The sequence below is a fragment of the Balaenoptera musculus genome, chromosome 9 (genome assembly GCF_009873245.2).
Source record: "Balaenoptera musculus isolate JJ_BM4_2016_0621 chromosome 9, mBalMus1.pri.v3, whole genome shotgun sequence".
In the NCBI taxonomy this organism is placed as follows: domain Eukaryota; kingdom Metazoa; phylum Chordata; class Mammalia; order Artiodactyla; family Balaenopteridae; genus Balaenoptera; species Balaenoptera musculus.
In genome coordinates, this window is record NC_045793.1 from 60,186,402 (window position 1) to 60,209,162 (window position 22,761).

The 22,761-nt window shown below is 39.4% G+C and overlaps 1 protein-coding gene across 4 annotated transcripts in view; it reads left to right on the top strand.

Moving 5' to 3' along the window:
- DYNC1I1 (dynein cytoplasmic 1 intermediate chain 1) overlaps positions 1-22,761 on the top strand; it is a 339,110-nt gene that overhangs the window by 57,477 nt on the left and 258,872 nt on the right. For 2 of the 4 annotated variants that reach the window (XM_036863139.1, XM_036863140.1), the window contains exon 5: positions 6,206-6,265. The exons of the other annotated variants lie outside the window; for them this stretch is intronic. In XM_036863139.1, coding sequence (XP_036719034.1) covers positions 6,206-6,265 — 60 coding nt within the window. The remainder of the gene's footprint in view (positions 1-6,205; positions 6,266-22,761) is intronic. 4 annotated transcript variants of the gene reach the window in all.

The following is a 22,761-nucleotide window of genomic DNA, read 5'->3' on the forward strand; positions in this document are numbered from 1 at the left end:
TAGAGGTGAGGGGAGAAGAAATAACCCTGGTTGGGGAATGTCTGTCTTTACGGGGATGGACAGAATAAGGACCCTTCCAAAGTTACAGTGAGAGAGGAGGAAAAGAAACAAGATTTTTAGGGTCAGGAAAACTAAAAGAAATAACATGCTATGAAGGAGCCAATAGTCACCAGAATCATAGAGATCAAGGCTGAGAAAGAAGAGTTAGCCTTGGGATTTGATAACTTGGAGGTCATTGTTATCATTATCATCATCATTTTTGTTATTATTGCTTGTGTTATTTTATTTCCATAGGCTGAGTTCCTGGAAGTGAAACGAGTTCTGGAGTAATTCTGTGTTTATGATTCTTGCTCCATATTGGCATATTGCTTTCCCAAAGAACTGTACTAATTTAAAATGCCACCAGCAGCATATGAGAGTGCCTCAGCTGCACTGAATACTAGCATTACAAATGACAATTCTTTACTACTGCCTTCCAAGTATTTATCAGACATCTCTTTCTTATAACCAAAACCAAAAAAAAAGGTAAGAGCAAAGATATTCTTTAAGGGAAGAATATTAAGGCTGTCTACTCTGGAGTCTAAAAAAGATGGGAAGAAGAATGGAAACCACTAACTTGCTGCTGAACAGGAAGAAATTAACCACTCATCAGAGAACAAGGTTACACAAAACAGACATCATGTCTTTTACTCCTAAGTTATACTTTCAGCAGAGGGCCAGGGATTGTTTTGTTTTGTTTGTTTTGTTTGAATTTTCACTTCCCTCTATCTAATAAACTGAAACTGAGCAAATAAAATTGGGCCAATGTAGGGAGAATTTTATTAAGAAGCTGGATAGTGATGAATTGTTAAAAGGTTTAAAATATAAAGTTCTGTTAGTCTTTTAATAGATCACTGCGAGTTTGAAGAATTTTGGCATTTTGCTTATTCTTTTTTTTTTTTTAAAGAAATATTGAAAAACAAATTTTCCCCAAATTATAAACTAACTGTTACATGGTAGACCTTTTTAGATGAGATGCCAGAGCCTACATTGTTTGGCATGTTTAGGATCAAATAGGTGAATGATTATTTTCCATGGTGTGGGAAGCTTCTGTACCTAGAATTTTGAAACAAAGTTAGTAAATGTGACCTTAAACGGTGTGTCCAGAACTGCCGATCCAACCATGGGACCATAGAGCCATGATGATGCCGGATTAGGTAAGGAATTATTGGGTTATTCAGGATCTGTGCAAATTGCAGGTTGCATATGAAAGAGATCCTCCGTTGGGCCCTCAGAGAGCTAACCTAAGAAATCAACCTACAATTGATGAGAGCAGACAAATACAACTCTTAAAAATAAGCAAACAAAACCAAGATGGTTTCCAAGACAGGAACACTGCACAAAATCTAATTGACAGAACTAAAGAAAGATTACATTCATCAAAACAGGTTCTGTTGGTCATCCCAAGAAATTAGGGAGAATGGAGGCTCTGGCAGCAGTGAGGGAGGTATGTCTGGTCTTGCTGAAAAATGTGGACATGGGCGTAGGACAGGGAGAAGCCGTAATAGTTAAACGTTCGGCTTCACTTGTTCTAATTCTAAAGATGCTGCTAAAGTTGTCTGGCTTCCCAGGAAGCTGGTCTTCAAGGGGAGAAGACTTTGTCAGGCTTGTATAATTGCTCTGCCTGGCAGTTATTGTTCTCATGACAAATTGGTAAATTGGCATCTAAAATACAACTTACTAGATCTAGAAGTCTTATTAGAACTAGTAGACTAACTCAGCTGCCTAAAATAAACAAGGCACTGATGAAAAATGAGTTTGTTATGTCCCAATCCTGCTCCATCTTTCAAAAACCAGGTCGAATGGAATCTCTGATCTTTTCAAGAGGGAAGGTGTCTCCCTGCTCTGGCTTCCAAAGGATTATGAAAGTATAGTCCAGTGCCTGGCTGGCTGGCACAGAATAACCACTCACTGAAAGGAAATTATAGCTATCATTAGTATTGATCTTTCCTATGGCATTTACTTATTTTTTTCAGCTAACATTGATTGAAACTTTGAACTTTGCCAGGCCCCGGGCAAGTGATTAGAACTACTTTTTTTCCTTATATATATTATCAGTATGCATGTCATTAGGTATAAATATTCATAGGTCTCATTCCTTTACTAAAATGTAAGATTCTTAAGTGCAAGTCCCGTGTCCCACAGCATAACTGTGGTGCTTACATGGCTTGTTTTACTTTCTGCCTTGTTCTGCTAAACTGTTATATGTTTTATCTCCGCATAAGAGTTGCAGTTTCCTTAGGGGTTCTTTTAACCCTCTAGCACAGTACTTTACATATTAGGCTCTTAATAGGAATTTATTGAACAGTTAAATGAATATTTTTATAAAAATATTCTGTCCCTGCATGCATTGATTGGTCCATTCCAGAGAGGACTGATAACTAGAACTAATTACTATAGTAAACAGGGTGATTTCTATATGAAAATATTTTGTGATAATATATTAACTTCACATATATTTACTTACAATTTTACTACTTCTTTCATTTAAAAAATAAACTACCTGGCAAGATTTCAAACTGTCCAAGAAGCTGTGGGGAAACCATCATTGTACTTTCAATGATACAGTAAGTTGATGATAAGATGGTTAAAAAGTAAGAACTATGTGAGTTGGTTAAAGAAAAGTATTCCAGCTGGAGAAGAGAAAGCAGAAAGGCAGTTTAATAGTCATCTGACATTTTAACATATCAGGCAGCAAAGAACCCTAAAGGGCCTCTAGGCCTGCACCCTCCTTTTGCTAAGGACAGCAGACTTTCCTGATGACACACAGTGGAGCTGAGCCCAGAACACAAGCCAAGACCCCTAGGCTGAGGTGAGGCCCTCTCCAAGGTGCTGCTATCTACAGGGAAGTTTTTCTGCAAGTTTGCACAGAAGGAATTCAGCAAACGTTTAATACACATTCCTAGGCTACCCTCGGAAACACATTGTTTATTCAGTGTACTGACTTTAAGTTCCTTTTCAAAGAAAAAGTGCATTCTGTGTAAGTCTGACCACTCCACAGATAATAATGGGAAAACTGAGAAGAAAAAACTAGCACACTTGATAGCACCCTCGGCTTGACTCCTTACCACACCGCTCGTTAATGGCAATGACTATGATTTCTTTTACTGAGTAACACATGTGTGACTGGGGTGGAGGGCAGGACTGTTGTGGGTTAGTGCCATAGACCTCCTTTGTTGTTCTGTCTGAGTAAAATGCAAACTCCACACTGCTAATCTGTGGACTTCTTAAGTGAGTGATTCTGAGAGAATCATCGTTTTTACTTCTTTAAGGATACAGTGAGTTCAGGTGAGCTGTCGGATAAATAACAGAATAGCTGTGACCACCTGGGAGCTGCCACGTTCTTCACCTGCCTAGGAGGAACGAAAAAAAGGCCAATAAAAGTTGTCCCATCAGAAACCTGAGGGCAAAGGAGCTGAACGCATTCCTTATGAGGGAATGCTTCTCACAGTCATCCAGAGCCAGAGGCTGCTCCTCTGTCTATAGCCAAAGAAATATCCATAAAGATAAAAGGTTTGATCCCCAGCGATACGTGAACAGCAAGGGTGAATCACTGTAATGGATTCGGTTACTTCCCCAATTTGAAAGGAGGTGATGGAATCAGCGTGCAGAGCCAGGGAGAGTTGCTTTCCTTGGACAGAGAATGAGTGCAGAGCAGTAGTTTTCACCGCTGGCTGCACATGAGAATCACCTGGAGAGTTTTAAAAAATCCAGATGCCTGGGTCCCACCTGAGACATTCTGATTTAATTGGTTTGAAAATGGCCTGGGCCTTAGGCCAGTCTTGAGTTAATCACTGGTTTAGGTACTGATGTATTTGAGGACCACAGATGCTTTCTGCCTGCTGACTAATGGAAGCAATAGTCTAGCCCCGTCATTCTCTAAAGGTGGTTCCAGGGTCAGCTGTTAGCATTACCTGGGAACTTGCTAGAAATACAAATTCTCAGGCCCCACCCCAGAGCTACTGAAATCAAAATTCCTGGGGTACAGATCAGCATCTGTATTTTAACAGTCCCTCCAGGTTATTCTGACCCATGTGAGAATTTGAAAACTACTGATCTAAGTCCAGACCTTGCTACTCGAAGTGTGGTCCACAGACCAGCAGCATCTGCACCCCTTGGAGCTGTTAGAAATGTAGAATCTCAGGCCACTCCAGACCTACTAAATCAGAATCTGCATTTTTAACAATGTTCCCAGATATCTGTGCATTAAAGTTTGAGAAGCACTGGTCTAAGAAACAAGGGCCAATTTGTGTTCTCACTTTAGCTGTCATCTTTCAGTGCATTTAGGTAAGAGGACAAGGGCACGACCAGAACTAATAAGGGAAGCTATGAAACTGCATTCCGATACTTCTGTAGGAGGAGCTTAGGTGGGATCTTTACATACGTGGGGCACTGACTCAAAGAAACATTGGGAGTAGTTATAGTGGATGTGGTATAGTAAGAGCAGCTACTGTTTATCAAATAATTACTTTGTATTTTATAGGTATAGTTGCATGTAGTCCCTATAGAAATCCAGAGAGAGACAGTCCATCCATCCATCCATTCATTCAACTAATACTGTATTATATAAACATGCATGCCAGGCATGGGTCTAGGCCTGTATCCCTATAATGTAGAGATATAGCTGCTCCTGTCATTATGAGGCTTAAGTCCAGAGTTAAACAACAAACAGTCATAAATAAACTGATGTATAATAAAATCATAGGTAAAGATACTTTATGAAGAAAGTAAAGCAGGATAAGAGAACGGGATGAAGAGTGACAAGGTAGTGTTGCTTGGGGTAGGGTGGTGAGAGAAGGAAAGCCTCTTTGGGCAGGTGACATTTGAGCCAAAAGACAGAAACAAGCAAAGGCATGAGCCACACAGCTCTTTGGGGGAAGAACATCAGGGAAGACACAGTGAGGGAGGGGGGCAGCACTTAGAGATAAATTGGGAAGATAGCTGCAAGCCAGGTCATGAATTGTCTCATAAGTCATGGTAAACCCTTACAGACAAGGAAACTGAGCAGGGCTTCTCAAACTTCAAGGTGCCCACAAATCACATCACCTGGGGCCTTATTAAACTGTAGTGTGGAGTCAGTGAGTCCGGGTGAGACCTGAGTCTTGGCATTTCCAACAAACTCCCTGAGGTGCTGATGCTCCTGGTCTGTGGGCCACACTCAGCAAGTAAAAGGGTGCAGGGGTTGCGAACTTAAGCAACATGCCCAGCGTCACACAGCTGGTAAGTCCCAGAGGCACGATTTGAGTCTCAGATGCCTGACCCCAAAGTCCCTACTGTCCATCGGTTGTCTACCAGGTACCTTTATGCCTGACTCACCTGTAATTACTTAACGTGCAGGGAATTTAAAGGTCCTGCCTGAGAAAGGTCCTTGTGTGCACTCTGTTCATGGAAGAGCTACTTATCTCCTTTTATGTGATGGAGAAATAACAAGGGAAATTGATAACTGTTGGTAACCTTGGTAACTACTGATACCTTGTGCTATCTCTTGTGAAATATTTAGAAGGTGTAAGATATCCCTGGCATCTTTAGAGACAAATGATATTATTGCTGGTCACCATCTTGGTGTAATATATAAATAAAAACCAACAAAATACCCATGAGCCTCGAAATCCAATGCGTGGTATTTGCAGTAACTGACCCAAGGAAGCCAGTTATTCTCTTGGTTCTGCAGTCGTGTTCTACCTGGCCAGACTTCCCCAGATGCTCCTGCTGTGGCCCATTCGTACCCTTGCACTTGATTCTCATCATTGCATGGGAGATGCTTGTTGGTCCCAGGTGTGACTGGGCTCTGGGGTATACATGAAGCAGTTTACATGCTGAAATCAATCAGGCTCCAGTGTAGAATGAAACAAAAGCAAAAAGGGTGTGTGTGAGTGGATGAATATTTGAACATTTAGCTCTGGGCTTCTTTCCATGAAAACAGCCATAGCTTCCAGTATCAAACAGTTGTTCAAAGGAAAGGACAGTTCCTCACTTGCTCTTGTCACTTGATATTCACGGGGTCTTCCTGGCTCCTGGGGGTTGCTGGGGTGACAAAGTGGGGAGTTGTTCTGTGTATACATTGTATATGCCATTGCCTTGATGAATGACATGGTTTGGTTTGGTTTGTTTCCCTCCCCTTTTGTTAATTCTCTGTGTTCTTTTTTCCTTTGTGCTGCACGATTAGGACCCTGCAGTGGGACACAGACCCCTCAGTGCTCCAGCTGCAGTCAGACTCAGAACTTGGGTATATGTCTGCTCTTTTGTTACTCCTTTTATTATTTCGTTGCTACAGTTGTGTTGAAATGCTGGAGCTGTTGTTGCTCTTGCTTTTTCCCTCTTTGTTGAATTTCCAGTTCGATAAGTTTATTTCCTTCTGCTAGTTTTCCTTATGAAGTTATGCTTTGAAGAAAGTTTCTCAAAGATGGCTTTTGATCTCCCCTTTTAATTCCTATTATTGCAAAATAGCCCTCCCCCAAAACAAAAATTACAAACATATCCCCGCGCCTCTGCTTCAAGGTGGGGCACGCAAGCTCTGTGAGGGCAGAGATGATTAACTTGATCCTAACCATCCTCCCCTTGACTAACAAGTTACCTGAAGTTAATCCTTGTCTAAAATCGGTATGAAAATGTTGTATCTTGTTGGTTTCCTTTCCTTTTCACTTTTTCGGGGACTCACAGTTAGCATTTAATTTGAATCAAGTTTGAATGTATAAAGATTCCTGTTAAAGAAAAAGCAGATTTGTTGAATGCCTCAGTATTAAGAAATCTCAAATATTTGATGATGGGTAATGTCTCCTGCATCCTACAGATCATTTTTTTCAAGTGGAAGTGTATGTTAAAAGGTAGCTTCAGAATTGAAAAGTCATCCACAGAGGATAAAACACACAGGCATTTCCTAGAAACTTAGTTTATTTCTCTTATAGGGTTGGAGTTCGCTTATATTCACACTTGAGATGTTTCCAGTGGGGTGCTTGTCCTAGCTGTGCACAAGCTCAGAAGCACCAACTGTGTGCTTCTCTTTTCAGCTTGCTTTGGTGAATTCAGATCCGCTCGAAACCAGCCACGGTGAGGGTATTTACACCACAAAAATTGGCAAATGCTGCAAACCAGGGCTTGCTCCCTTTTCCTCAAGCCAGTTATTGAACATTTACCAACATGCCACTGGGTACCTCAGCATGTGAAAAATTTTATTACGGTATTTTGTGAAGCTATTACTTTTTCTTTCTAAATACAACCTAATGAATCCCAAAGTGGGTGTTTATTTATTTATTATTTATTTTGAATTTCCGAGATTCCCTGGGCATGTATCTGTGGGTTTCTATCAATGTTAGTGCCTACTGTAGGCGTTCAAGGTTGAAGGGCTCTCTGTATGTTAGGTGAAATGCCATCTGCCTGTGTCCTTTTGTGTATGCAGAAGTTCTCTGCAGACTCACAACACTGCTAAGCCAAGGAAATATCCTAACACTTCAGGTAACTGATACACTATTTTTTTAACACTACTAAATTTTTGGCTATTTAGTTATATAGTTCATTGTATGTTTTATTTCCATTTGTATTATTTAAATAACCAAGAAATATGGCTTAAATCAAGCTGAAAAACCCTGAATACATAGTATGTTACTATTCAGGAGAATTTCAGAGTGTAGTTCTTCAATATTTCATTGTGTTTTTTTCTAAAAAAAGGAGGCTATAACTGGCAGAGACTTTACCTTATGCATTTAAATTAACAGATTTTTTAGACAGATTGTGACATTGGTAAATTACACTTGCTGGTGTGGAACAGTTAGGAATTTTCCTATTTATATCTGTTTTCCAGGCAAAAACTCAGTTTTTTTAATAAGTTTTTTTCTGTGAAGTTTTTTTTATGAAGTTTACCTCAGGCAACAAGAGTTTTCTAGTGACAGCTTTATTTCCTCTTCTTCCTCTTTGGTATGAGGTTAACTGGCTCTGTCACTTGATATTTTTAACAGCTTAATTGAAGTATGATTAACATTAAAGAAACGACACACATTTAACGTATTCAAATTGATAAATTTTGATGTATACACATTCATGAAATCATCACCACAATCAAGATAATAAGCATATTCATCATCCCCAAAAGTTTTCTCCTGCGCCTTTTTCGTCTTTGCTCCTGCTTCTCTCCACCCCCCAAACAACGGATCTGCCTTCTGTCACTGTCCATTAGTTTACATTTCCTAGAATGTTATATAAATGAAATCATGCAGTAGGTACTCTTTTGACTGACTTCTTTTACTCAGAATAATTATTTCAAGATTCATTCATGTAGGTGTGTATCAGCAGTTCATTCCTTATTTTTGCTGACTAGTTCATTGTATGGACATACCACAGTTTGTTTATCCAGTCCCTTTTTTTTCTTTTTTTAACATCTTTATTGGAGTATAGCTGCTTTACATTGTTGTGTTAGTTGCTGCTGTATAACAAAGTGAATCAGCTATATGTATACATATCTCCTCATATCCCCTCCCTCTTGTGTCTCCCTCCCACCCTCCCTATCCCACCCCTCTAGGTAGTCACAAAGCACGAGCTGATCTCCCTTTGCTATGCAGCTGCTTCCCACTAGCTATCTGTTTTACATTTGGTAGGGTATATATGTCCGTGCCACTCTCTCACTTCGTCCCAGCTTACCCTTCCCCCATCCCATGTCCTCAAGTCCATTCTCTATGTCTGCGTCTTTATTCCTGTCCTGCCCCTAGGTTCTTCAGGACCTTTTTTTTTTTTTTAGATTCCATATATATGTGTTACCATACGGTATTTGTTTTTCTCTTTCTGACTTACTTCACTCTGTATGACAGGCTCTAGGTCCATCCAACTCATTACAAATAACTCAATTTTGTTTCTTTTTATGGCTGAGTAATATTCCATTGTATATATGTGCCACATCTTCTTTATCTATTCATCTGTTGATGGACACTTAGGTTGCTTCCATGTCCTGGCTATTGTAAATAGTGCTGCAGTGAACATTGTGGTACATGACTCTTTTTGAATTATGGTTTTCTCAGGGTATATGCCCAGTATTGGGATTGCTGGGTCATATGGTAGTTCCATTTTTCGTTTTTTAAGGAACCTCCATACTGTTCTCCATAGTGGCTGTACCAATTTACATTCCCACCAACAGTGCAAGAGGGTTCCCTTTTTTTCACACCCTCTCCAGCATTTATTGTTTGTAGATTTTTTGGTGATGGCCATTCTGACCAGTGTGAGGTGATACCTCATTGTAGTTTTGATTTGCATTTCTCTAATGATTAGTGATGTTGAGTATTCTTTCACGTGTTTGTTGGAAATCTGCATATCTTCTTTGGGGAAATGTCTATTTAGGTCTTCTGCACATTTTTGGATTGGGTTGTTTGTGTTTTTGATATTGAGCTGCATGAGCTGCTTGTATATTTTGGAGATTAATCCTTTGTCAGTTGCTTCATTTGCAAATATTTTCTCCCATTCTGAGGGTTGTCTTTTCATCTTGTTTATAGTTTCCTTTGCTATGCAAAAGCTTTTAAGTTTCATTAGGTCCCATTTGTTTATTTTTGTTTTTATTTCCATTACTCTAGGAGGTGGGTCAAAAAGAATCTTGCTGTGATTTATGTCATAGGGTGTTCTGCCTGTGTTTTCCTCTAAGAGTTTTATAGTGTCTGGCCTTAATTTAGGTCATTAATCCATTTTGAGTTTACTTTTGTGTATGGTGTTAGGGAGTGTTCTAATTTCATTCTTTTACATGTAGCTGTCCAGTTTTCTCAGCACCACTTATTGAAGAAGCTGTCTTTTCTGCATTGTATATTCTTGCCTCCTTTATCAAAGATAAGGTGACCATATGTGTGTGGCTTTATCTCTGGGCTGTCTATCCTGGTCCATTGATCTATATTTCTGTTTTTGTGTCAGTACCGTAATGTCTTGATTACTGTAGCTTGGTAGTATAGTCTGAAGTCCGGGAGCCTGATTCTCCAGCTCCGTTTTTGTTTCTCAAGATTGCTTTGGCTATTCGGGGTCTTTTGTGTTTCCATACAGATTGTGAAATTTTTTGTTCTAGTTCTGTGAAAAATGCCAGTGGTAGTTTGATAGGGATTGCATTGAATCTGTAGATTGCTTTGGGTAGTATAGTCATTTTCACAATGTTGATTCTTCCAATCCAAGAATATGGTATATCTCTCCATCTGTTTGTATCATCTTTAATTTCTTTCCTCAGTGTCTTATAGTTTTCTGTGTACAGGTCTTTTGTCTCCTTAGGTAGGTTTATTCCTAGGTATTTTATTCTTTTTGTTGCAACGGTGAATGGGAGTGTTTCCTTAATTTCTCTTTCAGATTTTTCATTATTAGTGTATAGGAATGCCAGAGATTTCTGTGAATTAATTTTGTATCCTGCTACTTTACCAAATTCATTGATTAGCTCCAGTAGTTTTCTGGTAGCGTCTTTAGGATTCTCTATGTATAGTATCATGTCATCCGCAAACGGTGACAGTTTTACTTCTTCTTTTCCGATTTGGATTCCTTTTATTTCTTTTTCATCTCTGACTGCTGTGGCTATAACTTCCAAAACTATGTTGAATAATAGTGGTGAGAGTGGGCAACCTTGTCTTGTTCCTGATCTTAGTGGAAATGGTTTCAGTGTTTCACCATTGAGAACGATGTTGGCTGTGTGTTTGTCGTATATGGCTTTTATTATGTTGAGGTAAGTTCTGTCTATGCCTACTTTCTGTAGAGTTCTTATCATAACTGGGTGTTGAATTTTGTCACAAGCTTTTCCTGCATCTATTGAGATGATCATATGGTTTTTATCCTTCAATTTGTTAATATGGTGTGTCACATTGATTGATTTGCGTATATTGAAGAATCCTTGCATTACTGGGATAAACTCCACTTGATCATGGTGTATGACCCTCTTAATGTGCTGCTGGATTCTGTTTGCTAGTATTTTGTTGAGGATTTTTGCACCTATGTTCATCAGTGATATTGGCCTATAGTTTTCTTTCTTTGTAACATCTTTGTCTGGTTTTGGTATCAGGGTGATGATGACCTTGTAGAATGAGTTTGGGAGTGTTCCTCCCTCTGCTACATTTTGGAAGAGTTTGAGAAGGATAGGTGTTAGCTCTTCTCTAAATGTTTGATAGAATTAACCTGTGAATCCATCTGGTCCTGGGCTTTTGTTTGTTGGAAGATCTATAATCATAGTTTCAATTTCAGTGCTTGTGATTGGTCTGTTTATATTTTCTGTTTGTTCCTGGTTCAGTCTTGGGAGGTTGTGTTTTTCTAAGAATTTGTCCATTTCTTCCAGGTTGTCCATTTTCTTGGCATACAGTTGCTTGTAGTAATCTCTCATGATCCTTTGTATTTCTGCAGTGTCAGTTGTTACTTCTCCTTTTTCATTTCTAATTCTGTTGATCTGAGTCTTCTCCCTTTTTTTCTTGATGAGTCTGGCTAACGGTTTATCAATTTTGTTTATCTTCTCAAAGAACCAGCTTTTAGTTTTATGTATCTTTGCTATCATTTCCTACATTTCTTTTTCGTTTATTTTTGATCTGATCTTTATGATTTCTTTCCTTCTGCTAACTTAGGGGTTTTTTTCTTCTTCTTTTTTTTTTTTTAATTAATTAATTTATTTATGGCTGTGTTGGGTCTTCGTTTCTGTGCGAGGGCTTTCACCAGTTGCGGCGAGCGGGGGCCACTCTTCATCGCGGTGTGCGGGCCTCTCACTGTCGCGGCCTCTCCCGTTGCAGAGCACAGGCTCCAGACGTGCAGGCTCAGTAGTTGTGGCTCATGGGCTTAGTTGCTCCGTGGCATGTGGGATCCTCCCAGACCAGGGCTCGAACCCGTGTCCCCTGCATTGGCAGGCAGATTCTCAACCACTGCGCCACCAGGGAAGCCCTGTTCTTCTTTCTCTAATTGCTTTAGGTGTAAGGTTAGGTTGTTTATTTGAGATTTTTCATGCTTCTTGAGGTAGGATTGTATTGCTATAAACGTCCCTCTTAGAACTGCTTTTGCTGCATCCCATAGGTTTTGGGTCGTCGTGTTCTCATTGTCATTTGTTTCTAGGTATTTTTTGATTTCCTCTTTGATTTCTTCAGTGATGTCTTGGTTATTTAGTAGCATATTGTTTAGCCTCCATATGTTTGTATTTTTTACAGTTTTTTTCCTGTAATTGATATCTATTCTCATAGTGTTGTGGTCAGAAAAGATACTTGATACGATTTCAATTTTCTTTTCTTTTTTTAAAAAATTAATTAATTAGTTAATTTTGGCTGTGTTGGGTCTTCGTTGCTGCATGCGAGCTTTCTCTAGTTGTGGAGAGCAGGGACTACTGTTTGTTGCAGTGTGTGGGCTTCTCACTGCAGTGGCTTCTCTTGTTGCAGAGCATGGGCTCTAGGCGCGCAGGCTTCAGTAGTTGTGGCATGCAGGCTCAGTAGTTGTAGCTCACGGGCTATGTAGCAGAGGCTCAGTAGTTGTGGCGCACGGACTTAGTTGCTCTGCAGCATGTGGAATCTTCCTGGACCAGGGCTCGAACCCATGTCCCCTGCATTAGCAGGTGGACTCTTAACCATTGTGCCACAAGGGAAGTCTGATTTCAATTTTCTTAAATTTACCAAGGCTTGATTTGTGACCTAAGATATGACCTATCCTGGAGAATGTTCCATGAGCACTTGAGAAGAAAGTGTATTCTGTTGTTTTTGGATGGAATGTCCTAAAAATATCAATTAAGTCCATCGTGTTTAATGTATCATTTAAAGTTTGTGTTTCCTTATTTATTTTCATTTTGGTTGATCTGTCCATTGGTGAAAGTGGGGTGTTTAAGTCCCCTATTAAGATTGTATTACTGTCGATTTCCCCTTTTATGGCTGTTAGCATTTGCCTTATGTACTGAGGTGCTTCTGTGTTGGGTGCATAGATATTTGCAATTGTTGTATCTTCTTCTTGGATTGATCCCTTGATTATTATGTAGTGTCCTTCTTTGTCTCTTGTAATAGTCTTTATTTTAAAGTCTATTTTATCTGATATGAGAATTGCTGCTCCAGCTTTCTTTTGATTTCCATTTGCATGGAATATATTTTTCCATCCCCTCACTTTCAGTCTGTATGTGTCTCTAGGTCTGAAGTGGGTCTCTTGTAGACAGCATATATATGGGTCTTGTTTTTGTATCCATTCATCCAGTCTGTGTCTTTTGGTTGGAGCATCTAATCCATTTACATTTAAGGTAAGTATTGATATGTATGTTCCTATTACCATTTTCTTAATTGTTTTGGGTTCGTTTTTGTAGGTCTTTTCCTTCTCTTGTGTTTCCTGCCTAGAGAAGTTCCTTTAGCATTTGTTGTAAAGCTGGTTTGGTGGTGCTGAATTCTCTTAGCTTTTGCTTGTCTGTAAAGGTTTTAATTTCTCCATTGAATCTGAATGAGCTCCTTGCTGGGTAGAGTAATCTTGGTTGTAGCTTTTTCCTTTTCATCACTTTAAATATGTCCTGCCACTCCCTTCTGGCTTGCAGAGTTTCTGCTGAAAGATCAGCTGTTAACCTTGTGGGGATTCCCTTGTATGTTATTTGTTGCTTTGCCTTTGCTGCTTTTAATATTTTTCTTTGTATTTAATTTTTGATAGTTTGATTAATATGTGTCTTGGCATGTTTCTCCTTGGATTTATACTGTATGGGACTCTCTGTGCTTCCTGGACTTGATTGACTATTTCCTTTCCCATATTAGGGAAGTTTTCAACTATAATCTCTTCAAATATTTTCTCAATCCCTTTCTTTTTCTCTTCTTCTTCCAGGACCCCTATAATTCGAATGTTGTTGCATTTAATGTTGCCCCAGAGGTCACTGAGACTGTCCTCAATTCTCTTCATTCTTTTTTCTTTATTCTGCTCGGTGGTAGTTATTTCCACTATTTTATCTTCCAAGTCACTTATCCATTCTTCTTCCTTAGTCATTCTGCTATTGATTCCTTCTAGAGAATTTTTAATTTCATTTATTGTGTTGTTCATCATTGTTTCTTTGCTCTTTAGTTTTTCTAGGTCCTTGTTAAATGTTTCTTTTATATTCTCCATTCTATTTCCAAGATTTTGAATCATCTTTACTATCATTACTCTGAATTCTTTTTTCAGGTAGACTGCCTATTTCCTCTTCATTTGTTTGGTCTGGTGGGTTTTTACCTTGCTCCTTCATCTGCTGCGTATTTCTCTGTCTTCTCATTTTGCTCAGCTTATTGTGTTTTGGGTCTCCTTTTTGCGGGCTGCAGGTTCATAGTTCCTGTTGCTTTTGGCGTCTGCCCCTAGTGGGTAGGGTTGGTTGAGTGGGTTGTGTAGGCTTCCTGGTAGAGAGGACTGGTGCCTGTGTTCTGGTGGATGAGGCTGGATCTTGTCTTTCTGGTGGGCAGGACCGCATCTGGTAGTGTGTTTTGGGGTGTCTGTGAACTTAGTACGATTTTAGGCAGTCACTCTGCTAATGGGTGGGGTTGTATTCCTGTCTTGCTAGTTGTCTGGCATGGGGTGTCCAGTACTGGAGCTTGCTGGTCGTTGAGTGGAGCTGGGTGTTAGTGTTGAGACGGAGATCTCTGGGAGAGCTCTCACCGATTGATATTACATGGGGCCAGGAGGTCTCTGGTGGTCCAGTGTCCTGAACTTGGCTCTCCCACCTCAGAGGCTCAGGCCTGACACCCAGCCAGAGCACCAAGACCCTGTCAGCCACACAGCTCTCAACTTGCTACGAGGGATGCTTGCTAGTAAATTAAGGTGCAAAAAAGACACAAGGCATAAATACCTCAATCTTATATTTTAAGTTTTGAATAACTCTGGTGGGTAGAAATCCAGACTCGAATGAGAAACAGCACACACCTTATGTTCCAGGCACTTTGCTCTGCTTTGATTTCCTTGTCCTCAAGGAGCACGCAGTCCACAAAGGTAGTGTGTGTGGTGCCAACTCTCTGGTTCCACCTATCTGGTCACTTTTTGGTGTACATTTGGGTTGTTTCCAGTTTTCCCCATTGCAAATAAAAATGCTATGAGCATTCATGTAGAAATATTTTTATGCAATATGCTTTCATTTCTTTTCAGTAAATATCACAAAGTATAATGGCTGAATTGTATAGAGAATGTATATTTAACTTAAAATGTCAAACTGTTTTCAAAGTGGTTTTACCATTATATACATTCTCACTAGTAGTGTATGAGAGCCTCAGTTCCTCCACATTCTTGACAACACTTGGTTTGTTGGCATATAACTGTTCATAGTATATCTTACGATTGTTCTGTATCTCTGTGGTTGGTTGTTATTTCACCTCTTTCATTTCTTATTTTGTTTATTTGGGTTCTCTCTCTTTTCTTCTTGATGAGTCTGGCTAAAAGTTTATCAATTTTGTTTATCTTTTCAGAAAACCATCTCTTAGTTTCATTGATTTGCTCTATTGTTTCTTCATCTCTGTTTTATTTATTTCCTGTCTGATCTTTATTGTTTCCTTCCCTCCGCTGGCTTTGGGCTTTCTTTGTTCTTTTTCTAAGTCCTTTAGATGGTAAGTTATGTTGTTTATTTGAGATTTTTCTTGTTTCTTGAGGAGGGTCTGTATCACTATAAGCTTTCCTCATAAAAGTGACTTTGCTGCATCCCATAGATTTTGGAACATGTGTTTCCATTTCCATTTGTCTCAAGGTATTTTCTGATTTCCTCTTTGATTTCTTCATTGAGCCATTGTTTTTTTTAGTAGCATGTTGTTTAGTCCGATGTGTTTGTGTTTTTCCCATTTTCTTTCTGTAATTGATTCCTAGTTTCATACCATTGTGGTCAGAAAAAAAGAATGCTTGAAAAAAAAAAAAGAAAAAAATGTTTGATATAATTATACTCTCTTAAATTTGCTGACACTAGTTTTGTGGCCTAGGATGTGATCTATCCTGGAAAACATTCCATGTGCACTTGAAAAGAATGTGTATTCTGCTGTTATTGGATGGAATGTCCTATAGATTCCATTAAGTTCAACTTGTCTAGTGTGTCATTTAAGACTATGTTTCCCTGTTGATTTTCTCTCTGGAAATCTGTCCGTTTATGTATGTGGGGTGTTAAAGTCTCCTACTATTATTGTATTCCTGGCAATTTCTCCCTTTATGACTGTTAGTATTTGTTTTGTATATTTAGGTGCTCCTATATTGAGGGCATATATATATATTTTAAAATTTATTTATTATTTTTGGCTGTGTTGGGTCTTTGTTTCTGTGCGCAGGCTTTCTCTAGTTGCAGCGAGTGGGGGGGCTACTCTTCGTCACAGTGCGCGGGCTTCTCGTTGCAGTGGCTTCTCTTGTTGTGGAGCATGGGCTGTGGAGCACATGGGCTTCGGTAGATGCAGCACGTTGGCTCAGTAGTTGTGGCTCATGGGCTTAGATGCTCCGCAGCATGTGGGATCTTCCTGGACTAGGGCTTGAACCCATGTCTCCTGCATTGGCAGGCGGATTCTTAACCACTGCGCCACCAGGGAAGCCCGAGGGCATATATGTTAACAGGTGTAATATCCTTTTTGTATTGATCCCTTTATCATTATATAATGTCCTTCTTTGTCTTTCTTTATGGACTTTGTTTAAAGTCTATTTTGTCTGATATGGGTATTGCTACTCCTGCTTTCTTGCCATTTTTCTTTGCATGAAATATCTTTTCAAAGATATTTGAAAAGATATTTGATGGTCCCTTTTCAAAGGGACCATCCTCTCCCTTTCGGTCTGTGTTTGTCTTTAGCTCTGAAGTGAGTCTTTTGTAAGCAGTATATAGATAGGTGTTGTTTTTTATTCAGTCAGCCACCTTTTGTCTTTTGATTAGAGCATTTAGTCCATTAACATTTGAAGTAATTATTAATAGGTATGTACTTATTTCCATTTTATTACTTGTTTTCTGGTTGGTTTTGTAGTTTTTCTGTGTTCTTCTTTTTGTTTCTTCCCTTGAGGTTTGATACTTTTCATTAGTTGCATGCTTGTGTTCCTTTCTCTCTGTTTTTATGTATCGTTAAGTTTTTGATTTGTGATTACTATGGAGTTCATATATGCTGACCTTTATATGTACTTGTTTTAATCTGGTAGTCATTTAAGTTGAAACACATTTTAAAGGATCTACATTTTTTTTTTACTCCTCTCTCCCACATTTTGTGTTTTTGATGTCATATTTTACATTTTCATGTTTATCCCTTGTTTATTGTAGTTATACTTAACGATTTTTAAAAATCTTTATCCTAGCTTATTTAAGTGTTTGATCCTTAGCATTTACTATATATTTGCCTTTACTAGTGAGATTTTTTTCTTTCCTATAGATTCTTCTTGTTATAGCCTTTTCTTTACCACTTAGAGAATACCCTTTAACATTTCTTATAGGGTAGGTTTAGTACTGATGAATTCTTTTAGTTTTTACTTGTCTGAGAAGTTCTTTGTCTCTCCTTCAATTCTAAATGACAATTTTGCTGGGTTGAGTATTCTAGATTGCAGGTTTTTCCTTTTTAGGACTTTGAATATATCATGCCCCACTCTCTTTTGGCCTGCAAAATTTCTTCAGAAAAATCATCAGATAGTCTTATGGGGGTTCCCTTGTATATGACTCTTTGTTTTTCTCTTGCTACCTTTAGAATTACCTTTTTTTTCTTTTACTTTTGCCATTTTAAATTATGATATGTCTTGGTATGTGTCTGTTTGGGTTCACCTTGTTTGGGACCCTCTGTGCTTCCTGTACCTGGATATTCATTTCCTTCTTCAGGTTTGAGAAATTTTCAGCCATAATTTCATCAAATACGTTCTTGATCCCCTTCTCTCTCTCCTCTACTTCTGGGGCCCCTATAATGTGAATGTTGGTATGCTTCATTTTATCTCAGAGATCTCTTAAACTCTTCTCATTTTTAAATTTTAATTTTCTTTTTGCTGTTCTAATTGGGTGATTTCCATTATTCTATCTTCCAGATCACTTGTGCATTCTTCTGTATTGCCTAATTTGCTATTCATTCTTTCTAGTGTGTTTTTCATTTCAGTTATTGTATTCGTCAGTTCTGATCCTTTTTTATACTTTCTAGTTCCTTGTTAAAACTCTCACTCTGTTTATTCCTTTCCCTAATTCAGTTAGCATTTTTATTACTACTGCTTTGAATTTTTGAATTATTTACCTGGTATATTGTTTATTTCTATTTCATTATTTATTTTTTTCAGGGTTTTTCTCTTGCTCTTTCAATTGAGACCAGTTCCTCTGTCTTATCATTTTCCTAAACTTTCTCTGTCTCTATGAAATTAGGTGAAATAGTTACCTATTGTAGTTTTGAAGGGGTGTCCTCATGTGGGTGTGTCCCTATACTGTCTGTGTGTGCCTGGTAGCTTTGGTTGGGAGCTAGATTTGATGTGAACACAAGTTATGTCTTTTCTCACGGTGTGCTGGCAGGTATCACCTTGGTTGGAGGTGGAGCTGGAGAAAGGGGCTTTGGCTGGGGTCAGGTGTGAGCCAGGGCTTACCATTTGCTCAGTGGTTGTCTCCACCCTATCGGGAGCAGGGTCAGGTCCCAACTTGCTGAAGCAGAAGCTCTGAGGGGTCGGTCTGTGCTGGTTCTGTTCCCTTTAAGTGTGAGCTCTTCCTGCTCCCAGCACCAGGACTTTTGCCCCAGAGGGGAGCAGTGCTGGAATAAGAGGCACCCATGCAGGCTTTTGGTGTGATGGGGCACAGACTGCAGCTGTGTGGCTCCATACAGAGGTTGGGGCTGCTTGTGATGCTCTGCCTGTGCGGTTGCCAGTAATGGCTGCCTCCACCCTGCTCAGACCCTGCTTTGGGGTCTGAGTCTTCTTTATCCTTCATGTCCATTCTCTTCCCTCAGTCTGTACCACTGCCACCCTGGTGTGACGCTGTGCTGCAGGGCAGGCAGTGCCCGTGTGGGCCCTTCACATGTGTTGTGGCATGGGCTACAGTGGTCTGGCCATGACCAGAGGTCAGGGCTGCTTCTGATGCGCTGCCTGTGCGAGTGCCAGTAATGGCTGCCCCTGCCCTTTTCAGACGCTGCCTCAGGTCTGAGCCACCACTGTGTCTGACGGCTAAACTCTCTCCTCAGCTGTGGCAGCCCTCGCTCCAGTGTGGAGCTGCAATGTGAAGTAAGTGGGGCTGGAGCATTAGCTTGGCTCAGGCAGGGGCAGGCACCCAGGGTAGTTGCAGTAAACCAGTCAGCTGCCTGCGCGGTTCCAATATGCCTTCTCTACCTTGCTTTGGGAGTAAGCACTCGTGCATGTGGTCCTCATGCTTCACTCGTCTGTGCTTCCCACAGCCCTCCTGCCAGTCCCACTGGCCCTCCAACCAGCCAAGGGAGCTCATCTTCCCTGTGTTGGACCCCAGGGCTGGGGTGCCCAACATGTGGCTTGAAGAAGTCACTCCCAGGGAGGATCTCCACCCATGTACTCTCACTTGTCCTCTGAGCCTCCTCCCAGGGGTACAGGTCCTGACCTGATGGCATCTCTTCCTTTCCTACCCAATTCCGTCTTTCTTACAGCCTTTGTTGTACGGGAGTCTTTCTGCTGGTTTCCAGTGAGAATTGTTCCACATGTAGATGTGTTTTTGATGTGTATACGGTGTGGGGTGAGTTCCACATCCCTCTACTCCACCATCTTGATCAGCCAATTATCTTTGAAAGAGATTTAAATAATAAGGAAAATATCTTACATGTTTACCCATGTAGTCAATACTTCTCTGATGTCCTTCCTTGGTGTAGATCCATATTTCCATCTGGCATCATTTTACTTCTCTCTGGTAGATATCCTTTAACACTTCTTATAGTTAGGATCTTCTGTTAAGGCGTTCTTTTAGCTTTTTAGGTCTTAAACGTCTTTGTTATATCTTTATTTTTGACATATGTTTTAACTGAGTATAGAATTCTAGGTTGACAGTCTTTTTCTTCCAGTACTTCAGAAATGTTGCTTCATTGTCTTCTCACTTGCATTGTTTTTGACCAGAAATATGCTCTCCTCCCTTTCTTTATTTCTCTGAGTATAATGTCTTTTTTTCCTGGATGCTTTTGCAGTGTTCTCTTTTTCATTGATCTTGAGCAATTTGATTATGATATACCTAGATGTAGTTTTTTTCATGCTTCCTATGCTTGGGGTTCATTGAGATTCTTGGATCATTGGGCTTATAGTTTTCAACAAATATGGAAAAATGTGTCCATTATTTTTTCAAAATTTTTTTCTATTTTCTCTTCTTCTGGGGACTCAAATGACATATATATGAGGCAACTTGAGGTTTTCCCACAGTTAACTTGCTCCATCTACTTTTCCTTTACTACCTGTGTTTTATTTTGGATAGTTTCTATTGATATATTTTGTGTTCACTAATCTTCTGTTTTGCAATTTCTAATATTCCATGAAGCCTACTCAGTAAATTTATAATTTCATACATTGTAATTTTCATCTCTAAAAGTTCAATTTATGTCTTTTTAAAAAAAGTCTTCCATTGTTTCTACTCAAATTTTTAACACATGAAATACAGTTTTATTAACGAATATCCTCACTTGCTATCCCATCATCTGTATTAGTTTTGGATCAGTTTCAATTGATTGACTTATCTCTTCATTGTAGTTATGTTTTCCTTCTTCTTTGCATGTCTGCTGATTTTTGATTGATGTCAGACATTGTGAATATTACTTGGTTAGGTGTTAGATATATTTGAATTCCTATAAATCTTGAGATTTGTTCTGAGATACAGTCAATTCACTTGGAAACACTTTCTTTCAAGTCTTGTTTTTATGATTTGTTAGTTGGGACTGGAGCAGTACTCAGTCTATGGCTAATTAATTCTGGTATTGAGGCAAGACCCTTATGTGCATTCTGTACAATGCCCCATACATCTTGAGGTTTTCCTGCCTGGGAACAGGTGGGTGGGAACAGGCACATTCCTGTTCCTGTGTGAGTGCCCAGAACTGTTACCTCTAATTCCTTCAGGTAGTTCTTCCCTTGGCCTCAGGTAGTTTCCTCACGTACATGTGCTGATCAGTACTAAGCTGAATCCTCAAGGGTGTCCTCTGAAGGTGTAGGTTTTCTCTTTGTGATTTTTCTTCTCTCTGTTATTTTGTACTGTAAAGTCTAGTTGCCGTGGTCTCCCTGGACTCTTAGCTCTGTCTTCTCAACTTAATGAGTCTGTTGGATTTCACTTGGGTTCTCTCCCTGCGTCACACATGGCCTTAAAACTCTCAATGCAGTAAGTATGGGGAATTATAGGACTCATCTTACATTTTCTTGCTCTCATGTATCCCTTTCCTTCATTGCTTGACCTTTAGTGTCTTGCAAACTGTTGTTTCACTCAAACTGCTGTCCTTTTTTTGGGTTGCTTCAGGTGGAGGATAAATCTGGTCTGTGTTACTCCATCTTGGCCAGAAGCACAAATGTTGTGTCACTTTTGTATGCTTTGTATGTTAGCTATGTGATCAGCAAAACAAGTGGCAACATAGAGAAATCAGGGCAAAAAAAAAATAGCTTCAAGAAAATTGTAAATAAAATGAGAAAATAAGTGTAACTCATCTTATTTTTCACCAGGCAACTGCTTATGAAAGTACCCAAAATACTTTTATTTCTTAGGCTATTATAATAATTGAGTGAATTGAAGATGGTAGAAGTAAAAAATGAAATAATGAGATAAAAAGAGTAAGTTAAAAGATCATGGGATAGAAAGTCTATATTGACCAGGAAGTGAATAAATGTCATTGAAATTTGGAGTTGCAATGGGGAAGTTTGAGGGAAGGATTATATTTCAAATGTTTTTTGTTGTCTTATGAAGGGAACGTACGGGCACATGCCACCATGAGATTGCCGGTCTTTAGGGAGATGTGTTGAGTCAGCAAAAGGGAAGTCGGGCAGGGAGACAGAGATTCTCAATGGTGAGCAGACATCAGTGAGTAATGAGAGTGTTTTGTGGCCCTTCACATCAAATTGTTGAGCTCAATAACATATAGGAATATGTAGTGGCTTCCGATTTTATTGAAGCCTCACAACTATATTTCCTCTATGTCTTAGTATATTAAACCCTTAGTAGGGTTTTTGAAATACTTGGAAGCAAAGCGAGAATGAGGAAAAACTGAAGCTGTGAAGGACTTGGCTGTTCCTTCCCTCAAGGAGGAACTTAGAGATTCCTTCAGTCCTTGGGAGACTTTGTTAGAAGGTGGTGGTGACCTCTTCTTCTCTCAGCCTTCTCTTCTGCCTCTTGTTTTGGCTGAAAGAGAGGGTGCGTATTACTCCTGAATCCACCAGGCACCATCCCAGACTGCTGTGGCAGAGCAGAGTGATCACTGTTAAGAATAGAAGCTAAACCAACTCTCTAAAGGCACCAGAAAAAACACATATCCTTCAAGATGGTGGTAGGTGTTTGAGAAAATCTCACCTGCCAGTTCTAGAGGTCTTTTCATGTTTTCAAGTTATTTTCATTTGCCTAGCAGAACAGTAATAATCTCATTAGCCTTTGATAAAGTAGTCCTCTTTTGGCTTATTCTCCATGTTTTGTCAAATATTCTTATGCATTATGTTTAGATCTCTGGTTTCAATTAATTTTTAAGGTTTCCCACGTACACAGTGCCTGCAATTTTCTTGAGAATGATGTGGGTTGTATTTTTATCAAACTGACAATCTCTGCCTTTTCAATAACACCTAATCACACTTTCTACAGAAATTAAAATATGAAACAGCAGTTTGGGGTGTGTGTGTGTGTGTGTGTGTGTATCAAAAGGTAATGGTAAAATGCATTTCAGAATCTTTAAACATAGAATGAATTCTGACCCA